Genomic DNA, 16,159 nt, shown 5'->3' with positions numbered 1-16,159 from the left:
ATCAATTGCAACGGAAAGAAATTTTCCTAGGAAACATATCACCTGACTTTGGAGGAAGGGAGTTGAACTGACAGTTCATGTATCCATAGAAGTATCCTCCGTACTTTTTGTTTAAGTTTACATTCCAGCGTGCTAGATATTGAACGAATGGTCTCGTTATTAACCTGTAAGATCATCTTGCGTGACGAAGGGTCATACAAAAGATTTTTTTTAAATCGGTATAAACATACATAACACTGGCACTTCAAGGGACGGGTCCTTTGCTATTTTAAGAAGTTGAGAGCCTACATATAGAGGTCCGATCAGCACCAAGACCGAGTGACAAGCAAGGTAAATACGCAATACACGTGGGACTGTTGTGTTTTATAATGTGTGCAGTTTCTCTATCAAACATTTTATAAAATGTAAATCAGCTTTGATTCACGTCTTTTGGAAATCAAACTTATTTTAGGCATTCCCAATACATGTATACCATTTCAGTTACAATCCCGCTCCCGTTTGCCCATCTCAAAATAGATTTATATGTTTCGGTTTTTTTTATTGACGTGGTAAAACAGATTAATCTTCCATGCATCTACAAATTCATCCTATTGCAATTGTATTTACTGTGTCATTCCTAATGAGCTGAAACTGATCATTAACAAGACGGGTGGGATAGACTTTTTGGAATTTTTGAATTGTACATTATTTGACAGTTGAAGTAATTCTTAAATAATAATTTGCTTATCTGTAGACGACGAAATTAACTTTTATGTAGACGTTGAACTACTGAAAAAAAGACAGAAAAATGTAAATAAGCAAACTGGATGGTAAACATGTTAACCATCAGATGTACTTAAACATTTTGGATATGATTTTAAGCCAAAAACTATTACATATATTTAGTTGAGAATTTTTCTTTAAAATTGAATTATACTAGTATTCTTATAGCTCCATATAAAGTTCATCTTATAAAGGTAATAAAGTCTAAATATGGCAACGGCAATCCACTCCTCCAAAGCAACTGATTATTTCTCTTTATTTCAGAAGAAACTTCAAGAAAGTAACTTGTATGGTTAGATCTTGATTTGGCTTTTTTAGTGGTACATGTGTCTAAAAAGATCGAACTTCTTCCAAATTGAGAGAAATACTGCGCAGTAGATACACGTATCATATGCTACTTGTTTCGCAATATTTCAAACTAGGTTGGAAAATGGAAATGCAACATACTTACGTGATACAAATATATACCCGGGTCATTAAACAATTGTAAAGGAGATACGGGTTTAAAAGCTCTGACTGCATGTAGTCCCATTGTAATCTGGCCTTGTCAGCGGACAGTGAGTTACCTCTGGCCTCGGAACAACAGTGCTAGCTTTTGTAGTGAATGATATGAGACTGTTGGACTAGGAAACAGAAGCAATAAGGTACATATATTCAAGAGGCCGGCCATATTTTACTCAGGTTTGTTTGTGTTTTTCCCCAAAACTATAAATGCAACTTCGATCAATTTTGAGAGATAAAGTCATTTTATTTATTTATGGACTAAGGGATTTTGAAGAGCTTTTTGACTATCAAATTGCTAATTGCTTACTGATCTAAATAGAAAGTATTTCATATTAAAACTAATTCTACTAGAAGAATTGAATTGAAGAAAGTTTAGTTTATTTGTTTATGTTATATTGTTTTGCCTCGGACTAGAATGTCGCGACGTCATTGGATGAAACGCGTCACGTGGCTGCCTTACAAATTTCTTTAAAAGGCAAGCGTCAAAATTTATAGCGCAACATGGCGGACGTAACGTTATTTGAACTGATTTTCTACACAAACGTTTGTTTACATATCAAACTTTAGGTCCTCGACAAAACAAAACACTTCCGCCTCGCCTTCTATGGACGTTACCGACCCCACAAATTTCTTTAAACAGTCAGTAACAAACCTAATAAGTAATATTGTGGATCTCCTCCTTTTTTTTGTATATTTGTGTAATGTTTGTTAATGTTTTATTATGTTTTGTGTGTGTGGTTTGGAGAGTTGTTTGTTAGTTTTGGATATTTATTTTTCATTTTTTTCTTATTTTGTTTGTTTTTTATGCCCCCCCCCCCTTCAAAGAAGGGAGGGCATATTGCTTTGATGCTGTCTGTCGGTCGGTTGGTCCACCAAGAGTTTCCGTTCATTTTCTTCGCAAAGAATGCACATTTTGAAATGAAATTTTGTATACAGGTTTATCATATTAATATCTAGATCAAGATCGATTTTCGGCGCGATCAATCAATTTTCGACAGAGTTATGCCCCTTTGACGTAGAAAAATTCCAATTATTTGTAGTTTCCGATCATTTTCTTCGCAGTTTTTTTCCAAGGGAGGGGGGCATTAGTGTTTTACAAACATCTCTTGTTTTATATTTGGTTGGGTTTTTTTTTGGGGGGGGGGGGGGGGTTGAGGGAATTTTTTGGTAGGAGACGTAATTACCCAAACTCAACTTCTGATATATCGTGGCTTTTTTATGTTTTTTTAGGTAAACTCAAGGGGGTACAACGTATAAACAATAAATAGTTTCTTTTAGACTATGAACATAAACACTACGCTATTATTGTAATACTATACAGTGTAAACGATTACTTTATTTCGCCTACTATCGATCTTGTTTTTTTTTTTACGGAAAGTAACTTTAATTAATATAACTCTCTAAAAAGGTTACCCCATGTTTTTTACTGAAGTAACTTAAATTTTTAAACTTCTGTATTGCTTTCAAAAATGGTATTTATGAATTCTAATCTTGCAAAGATTCAGAAAGTTAGTATCGAAAAATAGTTCTATATGTAAATTTTCATAGTCAGTTGAGTTGAAATCTTATACCATGAAATGGCGATGCAGTCAGGTTTAAACTGCATGAGAGTAAGATACTATTGACGTGGGTGACAGTTGGTTTTCTTTGCGTACATTCTGTTAATAATAACATTTTCCCTTGTTTATGTATATATTTCGGGGTGCCAAAATGATATGACTAGTTATGAAAAACTTCTTCACTGTAATTTCTACATGCCATGTATCTTTGAGTTACTGCTATATATATTGTAGAATGAATTTTCATATTTTGGAAGCCATTGTACTGTTCGCCATTCCTTACATGGGCCGAGCTTTGACCCCATTCTGCTATCCAGGGGACCCCTGTTTTCCCAAAACAACTACCATCAATGCATTTGCAGCCTCTCTTCCTAACGGGTTTGTAGTGTTTCCCGCAGACACACAAACCTACCCCACTGTGACAAGAATGCGAAATCTTGTCAGAACCAGTTATCCTTTCCCCGTTGTGATGGCCAAGTCACGTGAGGATGTCAAGGACACAGTAGCCTTTGCCAGGAAATATAACCTCCATTTGACAGTCTATGGCACTGGCCACGATTTCAATGGACGTTCCACTGGGAACAATACATTTCAGGTTACTCATTTCAACCTCAATGAATTCAATCTTTTTAGCAATTCTGATTAATATTTGTTTGATATGGGGCTTTTTCTTGAGTTGTATGTATTTATTTTTTGCAGTTGAACTTAAGTCTGATGAAAGACAGGGTAGTTGATCTTAATTCCTGGAGACATGAAAACGGAACGATATCTGTAGGACCAGGAAACACGTGGATAGAAGTGTACAGAGAGGTAAACTGACAAACAAACAAGAAAACGAACAAATTTCGTTTACGAGGTTACTCTTGAATAGCTCTTTTCATTAATTTTCAAATAACATACACATTAGCCTTTAGCTACACTAAGTTTTAAACTTGAATCAGCCAGTCATTGACTACTGTTGTTAAAATGGTTGGGAAACGGGTTGGGAATATTGAAAAAATTAGAGCTTATATGAAAGTTTGCACAAATCTCGGTCTTCCGCGGATCGGTAATGCAGATTGAAAATTCGGGGAAATAATTGAAAGTGGTGACAGATACACGATTCGTGAAATTGCTTAAACTGTCATGCAGATGGATGAACCGTCAGAAATTTCATTTTAAAATTTACATGGACACAATTAAAAATTTACTTAATTGGTAACTTTGGTTTTATTATGGCCAGTTTACTAATATTTACAATTTCTAGCACTGCTTTGTATATGAATCGAGATAAACCTTGGTAATCAAAGGATATAAACAAATTAAAATACAGGGTTAATTTTGTTGTTTTATCGATGATCACATTGCTTCGACTTACTGTTTATGACACCGCAATTTGACAGGTGGACAAGTATGGGAGAGTCATTGTTGGAGGTAGCACCCACACAGTAGGGATGGCGGGCTATACACTCGGGGGAGGACACAGTCCAATCTGTCGATACTACGGAATGGCCATTGATAATTTACTGGAGGTAGAAATGGTCATGGCAGACGGAAGAATCGTCACGGCCACACAAGAGTACGTCCACACACTCTACAACAATGGAAGCACCTCTAACGTCAGTGATGCGAATTTCTTCTGGGCAGTGGCAGGTGGTGGGGGTGGTACTTTTGGTATCTCCACCCGACTGTTATTCAAGCTCCATCAACCTCCAGAGAAGGTTATCAAAGTTATCATCATTTATCCGATATATACTTTTTTTAAGGAGGATGTCTTCTCGCAGGTGTCCAAAAAGATTGAGTTACTGTTTACCAACAATTTGCCAAATGAATGGGGAGGGTACTTGCTGTTTGATGGAACAGTTGATGCGTACCTTTCACGTGGACATGTAACATTTGTGCTGAATCATTTAGGTCCAAATACTACGGCATCCTACGAGTATCTGCGAGAGCTCATAGACTTCCTTCCAGACAAGAGATATTTTAGTTACGAGGAGTACGATACATTCTTGGGATACGAGGAGACAATAACCGAACAATATCCTTATTATCTGACCTTTATATTCAATTCCCTGATTCCCACCACTAGCTTTACGTCAACAGATTTCTTTGAATTTTTACGCTCGGCAGTTCTCAGTAAACCTACGGAAAACTCTGTAGTCTCTTTCACAGCTACCTTAATTGGTGGTAGGTTTATCGTTGCATATATCTACTGAATCTTAGCTGTATTGTATACCTTACAGCCACCATGACCATTGTACTGAAAATATAATTGTTTATAAAAAAAATAAACGAATTATTGTGATCCATAAATCAATGATTATCTATAAAAGTTACCAAAGTACTCGAAAAGAAATAGATGGTTCTTAACCATACTCACCTCAAAACGATAATAACTAGCAGAGCATACTGTATGTTTAAAAAATCTTAACGGCTAAGTAATGATATGCTTTTTTCTCCAATTTTTAACTTTTATCGTAATATGTTTTCTTGGTTATATTTAAGGGAAAATGCGTGAGATTGGATCAAATGACACCTCCGTACACCCTGGATTTAGGAAGACTCTCTTTTCAATGTCTGGCGGTGTTTCATTCGGTGAGGCCGGGATACCTGAGGCAACAACACTCTTCGTAAAAACTATGGAACTTAATGACAAATTTGCACAGTATGGTGACGGAATGTACCCGAACGAAGCCGCACAGGCAACCCCAGATTGGCAATCCCACTTCTGGGGATCGAACTACAATCGACTGTACCAGGTCAAACTCCGGGAGGACCCCGACGATTTCTTCACATGTGACCAGTGTGTGGGGTCAGAGGCGAGACAGACTTCCGTTGCCACAAAACCAGCAAGCTTCTCTTTATTATCGGTCATCTTATTTTGTATTGTCAGTTTCTATAGCAAATCTTATTGATGAATTGAAACTATCAACCAATGAAGGAAAGAACCACCGAATCGTATGAATTGAACATATTTTATTGATTAAATCAAATGGATTTGACAGAAGTTCTAGAAACTTAGGTAGTCTTCTCCCAGTTGGTTATCTTCGTTGTGTACAGAAACAAATATTTCACTTGTATTCTTTATAACAGAAACAATTAATAGTGCAATATCTTCCATTTGGTATGCAAGTTTATTCTATATTGATTTGTTTGAATGACATTATTATATTATAGAGTATAACAGTTAGCTCTATTACTGTAAAATTGTTTCCTTTGTATATTTAGGTAATAACAAAGTATAGCCAGTCCCAGGTTAATATTGTTTCCATCACTTTTGACGGTTTTAACGGAAAAATTTTTTTTAAGTTAACTTCATCAATATTGTAATTGGTAAAAATTGAAAATGTTCATTGATTTCATTGGTTGAAATGTTGTTTTAATGGGCCCCGGGGGAGATATATATATATATATATATATATATATATATATATATATATATATATATATATATATATATATATATATATATATATATATATACAGGAATGGTGCACTTTTATCCGTATAAATATCTTGTGTGAAGCATATATTACAAGTTGATTCAATCGAGTTGCCACTTGCCCCTTCTTCTTCATTCATCATAGTCCAATTATGCTAGTAACTTGCATCATTTATCTGCCAAATTATTAATATGATTAATGATTAATAAATGATTAATATTCAGTCATGTTATTGTTTCTTAGAAGGGGAGAAATTAGAATAAGAATTCAGCTGCAAAAAGTTTTCTGACAGGAAAATCACAAAAAAACTCACTCAGAAGTTATGAAAATATACGGAAATTCCAACAACATCTTGACAAGAGCTTCTCAAACATATCCATTCCTTCATCAATTTATCAGATTAAGATCATTTATTTATTACATTTGTGAAGAATCGGTTTTTGTGGGGGTTGATGATTATTTCTCTTAATAATTCACCATCACAAAATTTCCTTTAAAACATTCATTTTTTATATGCAGTGGCTGCTGGTAAATTCATGCCTATATCTAATTGTAAAAAAGTGCATTTTCCATTAGAATAAAAGGTCATATTTAAAACAAGTGAATGTACCCGAACGAAGCCGCCCAGGCAACCCCAGATTGGCAATCCCACTTCTGGGGATCGAACTACAATCGATTGTACCAGATCAAACTCCGGGAGGACCCCGACGATTTCTTCACATGTGATCAGTGTGTGGGGTCAGAGGCGAGACAGACTTCCGTTGCCACAAAACCGCGGGAAGTTTCTCTTTGAACTGGCCATCCTATTTTCTTTTGTTAAGGTTTGTTAAGCCAATTCTAATGACATTTTAATTCAAAGAAACAATTATCTATGAAGATATTAAACAAGTTAAACGGATCGTTTCATAGTTAATGGAAATAGATAGATAGATAGATAGATAGATAGATAGATAGATAGATAGATAGATAGATAGATAGATAGATAGATAGATAGATAGATATATTCTGACAATTAACAAATTCTTAATAATAGATAAATTATTGTTAATATTTTTATTGACAAAGACAGTTTTTAATACATGGGCGTGTTTGCAAGTTAAGTTAAAATGCCCAATAACTCTATGCTTTGTATTCTGTGCACTTTATCCAATTTCATCATTTAAAGTTTGAATTTTAAAGAAATCTTGATCTTTTAAGTATAAAATGTAAATAAAATAAAATGATAAAATTTCTAGAAGAATAAAATTTTAAATGAATGTTTGTTCAGCATTCAAAAACTTCTACAGACTTTTTTCTATATTTTTGCAAAAAATACAATTCCTGCATTTTCATAAAACTGTCAGTTAGATATGTCGTAATGAAAAAGACAAATTTTCAAAAGTGCACTTGTCTTCTATGTACGTTGGAATTATAACTGTAAAAAAAAAACAAGCTTGTTTGCATGGCATACCGATAATGATTGGCAAATCCATGAAGCTTAACAGAGATTCCGCCATGGTTAAAGCCCTTCTGTGGAGAAAACCCATTGGTTAGTGCGAGTCTGGCGGAGTATCCTGGGTAGCACAGTGAAAAACAGCCTATAAAAATGCATCTTTGATCAAAGAAAATTTTTTCCACTGAAACGGTCAAAATGTCAGGCAAGTTAGAGAAGTCTTTCCTAGACCAAACGCTGCGACAAAATCTATGAAAATTTATATAAACTAGGCTGGATGAGGAAATCCTTTAAAGAGAATTGATTTCGAAGAACGGTATGTCCTTTTAACTGTGTCATTTTTATTATTTCAATTTCATGGTTTTTTTTCTATATGTATTAATTTCAAATAATTTTTGGAAGTTGCAATCTTCTCATACGAAGTGTGTTTGGTGGGGAAAGAGGGTAATGAACATGTATTTGTAAAACGAAAAAGAGAATTTTAGAACAAAATTGAATTCTACTAAAACTGAACAAATATTTCCTGCCTAGTGAGGTATCAAACACTCGTAATTAATCATTTCCATGCAATTTGCCCAAACATTAAGCATTTCTTATCGCTTTACAGTCTTAAGTAATTTTAAAAGCATTAATTCACCTTCGTTTATCTTAGTAAATGGTCTTGACTGATTCAAAACTCATTTCTTACTTTATAAATTATAGCACTTCACATTTCTGGTAAACGAATATACCTCTCTGTGTTAATTTCAGACATCAGAAACTATTTTAGGATGATGCACCATCACAAAAAGAAGTGAGTAATATGTCGTTCACACCAAATTTCTGTCACCGCCGCAAGTCGTACATTTTACAGGTATCGGTGCATTAACAATCGTCGCTGCTGTAAGGGGTCGAGTCTTATTGACTGTTTGTATGTCGGTCGGTGTTGAATGATTTAAAACTGATTTGGAGTGTCTGAGGTTCTAAAGTAATTGAAACGCTCGTACTAAAATCGGAAGTTCATTTTTGTGTATAGAATTATTCCATAATATATATTATCTCCTCACATATTACAATTAGTATAGATATAACAATTCAAAATTAATTGTACCGCTATTGTGTAATTTGTGAAAAATACAGGTTGTTCAATGAAGTTTTTTAAAGTATTGATCATCAAACATCAGGTCATATATATCGTAACATTTTATAAAATAGCTGTTTGGTCTAACTTATTTATCTTTTTTGTAGAGTAATATATCTGTACTTGAAAAAACCTCAAGGAAATTGTAATGAAGGTATTTTAAAAAGTTGTAAATACTGCTGAAAAATACAATAATCCTTCTATTTTTCAAAACTTTTGAATTCTATTACAGAAAGAAAAGACACATATCCTACATTTATTTTACGCTAGTAATCAAAGTAAAACCGTATTTTATTTCCATATAAGTTTTGGACTTTATTGGTTATAATCCATATCAAAATCGTCTTTGTGCGACAAAGATCTAGTGAGCGTCAAAATTACAACCATTGCGAACTCTCACAAACCCAAATTAAAAGCGGTTCACAATTTCTAAATTTTGGTATGAAAACTTTCACATTTTTTTTTCATCAGAATTAATAGAAATAGATCAATTTAATTGCCCATCCCCTCCCCCTAGACCATGACCCATCTGAGTTAAAATACCAATTATAATAGATTACTTACGTATTATTTTTAAAATTCCTGTACTCTTTCTTACTTTGCTATGCAATTGTACATTTGTAAAAAAAAAAATTTGTACCTCATGTACCATTGATATGGTTTGAGAAAAATAATCATTCATTCAAATATTTAGAATAAACAAATCAGTTATCATTGTGACTGAATGAACCCAATGTATTGTGGTTAACATTATAAAAAGTGTCAATCTATATTACTTTTCATTCAATTTTTTTCACCGATGACCTCCTAGTTAAGATTATGATTATTGTGTATAACCAATTTGTAGAGAGAACCGTACATTATTAAATATTATGCCAAGTCATTATGCTCCCTGTTAAATTATGACTTTTAACTCTACAACTCTCTTATTACACATAGAATACAAAAGAATTATACTGCGTAAGCATACTATGCCGAAAAAGTGCACGGCGAATGTTTTGTAGGAAAATCTAAGTGTCCATAGCGGGTATTGTGTTGTAAATGAAGAACACTTTTATATAAACATATCTTGATAGGTCTATACATAGATATTATGAGTGCGGTTTTGTTGGGGGGGGGTTTGGGGGGGGGTGTTTTGTTTTGTTTTGTTTGTTTGTTTGTTTGTTTTGTTTTTTTGGGTTTTTTTGCTTTTTTAAATGAATACAGGTCAGTAATTTTGTTCTCAAGTTAACAATATTTAGATCAGAAATCATATAACGTTTTTATCCATTCAAGTGAAAGAATTATAAATTCTCAAAATATAAGTTACCAGTATCTAATCATTTGTAAAATCACTCTCAAATGGTTAACTTTTGACATCTGGTTAAACTCTGTCTAACCTGAGTACAGCTTACACAAGATTTGAGACAGAGTTACCTTAACTCACCTATTTAATTGAGTCTACCTGAGCTTCAAGTATGCAGCTTGAAAATAATTTTTATGTTAATATTCTCTTGATACCCAACGTTTGTTAATCTTTATTCATCTTTATATCAATTAATTCCGTGTCACGTGACATTGAGACACCCCCACCCCCCAATGATTAGGTAGCTCCTCATTGAAAAGTAATATTCTTATATACTACCCACTTAGGTCGGTTAGGTCAATCAAAGTATGACGTATCAGCATGAAAAATTAAGTGACATATTATATTACATATATCGTTCATATCAAAATTCTGTCAACGCCGTAAGTCGTACATTTTACAGGTATCAGTGCACGTTGCTGTAAGGGGTCGACTGCTATTGAGTGTCTGGATGTCGTTCTGTAGTGAACAGCTCAATACTGATGTGGAATGTAAAAATCATTAGATTCACGAACGTCCTCAAGTATGTGAAACTCTTGCACAAAAAATGTATGTATATCTTTGTGTAAAAATAATACTTTATTGCAGAATATATAAATTTTCATCACACATAATTATTAGTAAAGATCTATATAACAATTTTTAAATTTCATTGAAAAGCAAGTGTGTCATATGCAGGAAAGATGTATCCTTATATAAGTAGTTAATTGAAGATTTTTTTTAAATGAAAAGTACGCCCTATATATCATATATAACATAAAGGTTTAATTTTATTTTAATTCTTAAAGGATTATTAGAATGAGAGAATCTAATTGAAATTGCGATTTAGGATAAATATAAAAGACCTATATTAATTGGTTAATAATGAAACAATCCCTCTGTTTCTTTCTTTGCACGCTGAAAGTCAACATAAAAAGTAAAGTATAGAATGTGCGATTCAAAAAAGTGCTTAATTTGGATCACTAGATATATTACTTTTGGTACTCTTGTGTATCTTTGAAAATGCAGAACATCAAATTGAGTAAGGAAGGATAAGATATTTAGGAAGATTAGTTTTTTGTTATTATGAAACGCCTTGTTACTCAATTTTCCCGAGAAGCATAACTACACTACTAAAAAATGGTGGTGGTATAGTTGGGGGGGGGGGGTGGCTTCTTTGTCCAACAAAAAAATGAATGTAGTTTTATTTTTTTCCTTATTTTCTTTATTTTATTTTATTTTAAACTTGTATATGTGAAGATAAATTTCGTATTCGGTTATAATCTGCTGACTGTGTGAAAAGCTCTAATCAAAAAAGGGATTCATTTGAATTACAAGATGTATTGCTTTTGGTACTTTTGTGTATGTTTGAAAATGTAGATCATCAACAAATTGGATCAGGAAGGATAAAGTTTTTAGACTATTTAGTTTTTGTTGTTATGAAACGAGCTTAAACTTCCTTAAGTTAATGCTATAGTTTATTTGCGATTGCCATGCCTTTTGGCATCCAGATAACAAGTAATGAAGTTTTATTTATTATGATATTACGGGTATTATATATTTATAGAAGCCAGACATTTATTTGTTGGAAAATTGTAAAAACAGTGTAAAAATTGTAGAATTTTATTCCATGGCCTATCATTGTTGGTGCTCATGGGATGCTTAATTTGTGTTTTTGTTATGATGGTTAAGTCAGGTTTAAACTGAAATGTAACGCTTATTTGGATCAGTGTGTTATTTGGATCAATGTGTTTTTTTTAGTTATTCAAGGAGAGACATGATGCTGATCACGTGGCTTTTGTTGATCCTGACATTTATTATAGAATATATAGTAATAGCTAATTAAACATAGCGGATATTGTTTGAATTGATTATATAATGTATGGGTATATATTTACGGAAGACATCCTCATTTTTAGTTTTACATAATCTCTGAAAGTTTCATTGAAATCAGTTAAAAAACCTTTTGAGTTATGAAGCCCCCTTTAAGTTTAAGTTTTAAACCCTGTATTGTTTTTATTAGTTATCAATTATTAACCCCAATTTTTCAGTTCTTTTTTTTTTAAAGTAGACTGGCACATTCTGATCAGTTGTGTGACAGAACATTTTCTGATTTTAAAAGTACATAAGTTGGAGGTTTGACGTTTATGATTTTTTGTAATGTAATTTTGTTAGTAATGAAATTAATTATTGATAGATATATAGTCTCATTATTATCAAAGTTAATTAAAAATTACACAAATGATACAGTTTTAATTAAAGTTAATTAAAGGGGTTTTAAATGGCACTTTTGTCTAAATGTGGAGACAGTTAATTCGAGTTACCCAACAGAAGCATAGCCAGTGATCCTAATTAAGCACATGTTCGATTAGCACTTCTCATGCAGTGTAACCTATGTCGAACAAGTCTGTGTGCGACGAAGATTTAGTGAGCATTACATTCACAGCAATTTTAAAAAAGGAATGGTTCATCTTCATTTTTATGCGGATTTTTTTTCCAAAATGATCAATAATGTAATTTTTCTTTATCTTACCGTATTGCTCAGTTTAATCGTCACTTGTGGTAAAGAGTTAATAGAATTTTTTTAAGGAATAACAAATTGCAAAAACGGAACCTAAGTGGAAAATTGTCTTCATGTGTTTCTTGTTGTTTTGAGCAGAGAATACACTGAAGAATCTGAAGTCATGATTATGGCAATAAGAACGTCATGCGCCTATGTCGGGTTCTTTGTCTTTCTCCTATGCATCACCTCAACTAAATTCTACTCATACAAGTATAACGTCACATGGAATCAGATGACAAATCGAAAACCAGATTTTAGATGTATATGGAGTGTTGTCGACAATAAAACGAAGTGTAAACCAGTGTGTGACCACGGATACTTCGGACTTTATGGAATGAAAACTTGCCACCAATGGTTAAACTGCACTGATATAAAGAGTATAAAGGGATTTGAAAAAATACAAACAGATACTATTGGCTACGTAAAGAAAGTAAGGGTCATTTCAAAACCTCTTGCTAAATTGATCTTTGGCATAAATAAACACTTGTAGACGACTCAAAGTAGCTTCATTGATTTCTTGTATTTCAGGTTTGGATCAGTAAATGGGATGGTTATGAAGTTGTTGTAAAAAGAATCAGACAAAACCTTAATGGACCAACTTCTCACGATGAATTCCACAGTGGTGTACAGTTTCTACAGGACTTCAGTAATCATCCGGACGTTCTACAAATTGTAGGCCACTGTAATGAAACATTGGTGACAGAGCTGCACGCCATGGCGGATGCCACCAATCTTGAAAAACACCTTCGACAAAATAAAGAATTTGATAATGTCTTTGTAAGATTTCAACTGTGCATTGACTTTGTTCGTATAATGACTACCCTTCATTCTGGTCATGGCGGGAAAGTTTTCGCGCATTGTGATGCTGGTAATGTGAATATCATGCTCCAACAGTACCTTTTGACAGACGACTTTAGACTAGTCATCAGTGACGTTGACTCACTCCTTGGTTTTGAAATACGTGATGGCATGTCGCAAAAAAGAATGTGTCCATTCAAATCTGATCGTAATTACTTTCAACCATTTAATGCTCCGGAACAATATTTCAATCACAAGCTCAAAACATTCCCCTACGACGAAAAAATTGATATTTGGAAAATTCCGAATATATGCGATAGACTCCTGTATCGTAATTCAATTAAAAGGGAGGTGTTACCACATTTGACGGCTTTACACAAAAGGTGTAAAAGCACTGATCCAAAAGGAAGACCCACTGCGTTAGAAGTACTAAAAATATACGAATATACCTACAAGATTTTGAAAAAAGACTCGCAAATTTATTGATTTTTTTTTCTTCAAAATAAAGATTATTGATGAATTTACAATTTCCACACTTTAATTTTTTTAATTTTGGTTTCATGAATACTCGATTGCAAGAAAAAAGTTCATATGTGGGGGGAGGATATCATTTACACAATGTTTAAGGGAACTAGATAGCACTTTATTTCCTGTTGCTACTGATAAAAACCATGCATATTTCTGATTTCAAATCTAAACATATAAGAAGCCCCCAGGCTCCAGTATTAACCTGAACAATACTGTTAATAATGTGAATCTAGTTTCCTGTATACATGTATAACACAAAAAATGTTAGATTGGACACGTAAATCAAATGCACATGTGAACTTTAATATATCCAAACACTGTTCATACTTTACATACCTGCGAGAAATTTATTTTTCGATGCGTATCTTTACACCAAGTTTGACCTTTTTGTACACTTCTCATATCATTTGTGGTTTATTCTAGTATTTTAAAAAATGTATTGATTTTGATATGTGTTAGCAAGTCTAAACTTAGTCCATACCTATTTTAAAAACTACGGTGTCCACTCTTTTTTTCCATATATTTAAGGAATAAGGAAACATTTTGGGGGTATTATCAGAGGATAATTTTGGTCGGGGCATGGTCAGATCCAACTAATATGATAGATTTGATCACGCCCCGATCGAAATTATCACCCCATAATATTCAAAGATTGATTCAGGACTTATTAATTATATTTATATAATTTTCAGCAGTTATGCGATTAAATATTAGAATATTGATATTTTTTTGTGATTTTCATTTCTTTTAATTATGCCAAACCCCGCTTGCGCCCCAACAATACGTCGTTTGAGTTTATTGGACTGTATAATACAAAATCGATTCTTAGTGTTACCACAGACAAAGACACTGAAAAATGTCAGTATTATTGTTTATATGCTGCATATCTATGTGAAAATCTAAGGTTCCCCTTTTATGGGCCCTTTCTAACCATTGGAGAACATACTCAAATGCTCTTAGTTATAATATAGTAATTCGATTTAGGTCTATAGTGTAAACACTGTAGTAGTAATTCATACCAAGTCTTAGTTTTCATGTAAGAATCTTAAGTTAGAAATGCAGATTGGAAGCAATACATCATATTTACGTAGATTATTAGCAAGAATTGGAGCGTTACTTTTTAACTCTATGTGAAACTGTACATAAAGGCTTAGTAATGACAGTTATGTAGTCCCGAACTATAGAGAGAGAGAGAGAGAGAGAGAGAGAGAGAGAGAGAGAGAGAGAGAGAGAGAGATCTGTAAAATAGTTTGGGTCGGTAATAAAGTTTACAAGCGTTAATTAATAGTAAGTATATCGTAACTATTTTGACCGAAAAAAGGTAGGAGCAAAGCCGGGGAATTAAATTTTCTAAATAAGTTGTAAAGATTTTGATAACTAAAATAAAAGTCCATATCTTACGAATATCATCCGTTTTCTACATTTAAGACTATTTGCATATCTTTACATTAACATAACATTTCGACAAAAGAAAGTGAAAATGGGGAACCCACTTAAAAATTTGTACCACCCTTTCCTCTAAATTTTTGGATATATAAAAAATATTATGCTCTGCATTCTCTGATTTAGAATAAGAGGGCAAAATTGGGCTTTTTAAATTTAATACGTTGAATAGCAACTTAACAAATCTTTATAATTTAAAAAAAGGAACGTTTTTATAATACAAAAGCAAAATTAAGAAGTATTGTTTTTTACAGGCCAATGCTATACAGGGGTACACGGGAAGCCTTATAACTTCGAATTCATAGTAAAGATATGCTTTTGTTTAATCACTGTATTATTTTCATGCTCACTAAAATTGCTTTCTCAGAAATTTAAGCTACTAGTTTAGCTTTAGAAGTCTAAATTTGATTTTTAAGTGATTGTTATCACTAAATAAGTGGAACGGGTTAAAAATAAATGACGTCGTACTCACAACGTCAAATACGAAAAATACGGCAATTTTCGGTAAAATTATCAAAAATAAAGATAAAATAGCAAAAAATCTAGCGAGAACACATATAATTTTTTTACATTAATTTATTTTAAATCACCTTTTCTTTACACACAGAAACAGTTGATAAATTTGTCTAAATTGTTTAAAAGTTACTCGCAATTTTTCAAAAAAAACTCAATCTCAAAAAATGCTTATTTTCTTATGTAATCAT

General features: G+C 32.9%; 2 protein-coding genes across 6 annotated transcripts; both read left to right on the top strand.

Annotated features, from left to right (window-relative positions):
• Positions 1–204: 204 nt before the first annotated feature.
• Positions 205–5,924, top strand: LOC128180005 (uncharacterized). 5 transcript variants are annotated; one of them, XM_052847737.1, is made up of 6 exons: positions 205–330; positions 1,027–1,406; positions 3,060–3,420; positions 3,525–3,635; positions 4,208–4,991; positions 5,310–5,924. In XM_052847737.1, the coding sequence occupies exons 3-6, from the start codon at positions 3,061–3,063 to the stop codon at positions 5,717–5,719; spliced, it is 1,665 nt and encodes a 554-aa protein (XP_052703697.1). In that variant the 5' UTR covers positions 205–330; positions 1,027–1,406; position 3,060; the 3' UTR covers positions 5,720–5,924. The 5 variants fall into 5 exon arrangements, with proteins under 5 accessions (XP_052703697.1, XP_052703700.1, XP_052703701.1 ...); XM_052847740.1 differs by having other exon boundaries at positions 1,027–1,443; XM_052847739.1 differs by having other exon boundaries at positions 219–330; positions 1,185–1,406.
• Positions 5,925–10,545: 4,621 nt separating this feature from the next.
• On the top strand, positions 10,546–16,072 carry LOC128182296 (protein O-mannose kinase-like). Its single transcript, XM_052850879.1, has 4 exons — positions 10,546–10,667; positions 12,783–13,116; positions 13,215–13,957; positions 16,063–16,072. The coding sequence occupies exons 1-4, from the start codon at positions 10,627–10,629 to the stop codon at positions 16,070–16,072; spliced, it is 1,128 nt and encodes a 375-aa protein (XP_052706839.1). The 5' UTR covers positions 10,546–10,626.
• Positions 16,073–16,159: the final 87 nt, after the last annotated feature.

The sequence above is a fragment of the Crassostrea angulata genome, chromosome 4, assembly GCF_025612915.1.
Source record: "Crassostrea angulata isolate pt1a10 chromosome 4, ASM2561291v2, whole genome shotgun sequence".
In the NCBI taxonomy this organism is placed as follows: domain Eukaryota; kingdom Metazoa; phylum Mollusca; class Bivalvia; order Ostreida; family Ostreidae; genus Magallana; species Magallana angulata.
Note: the sequence above shows the minus strand (reverse complement) of the source record. Positions and strands in the feature narration are given on the sequence as shown.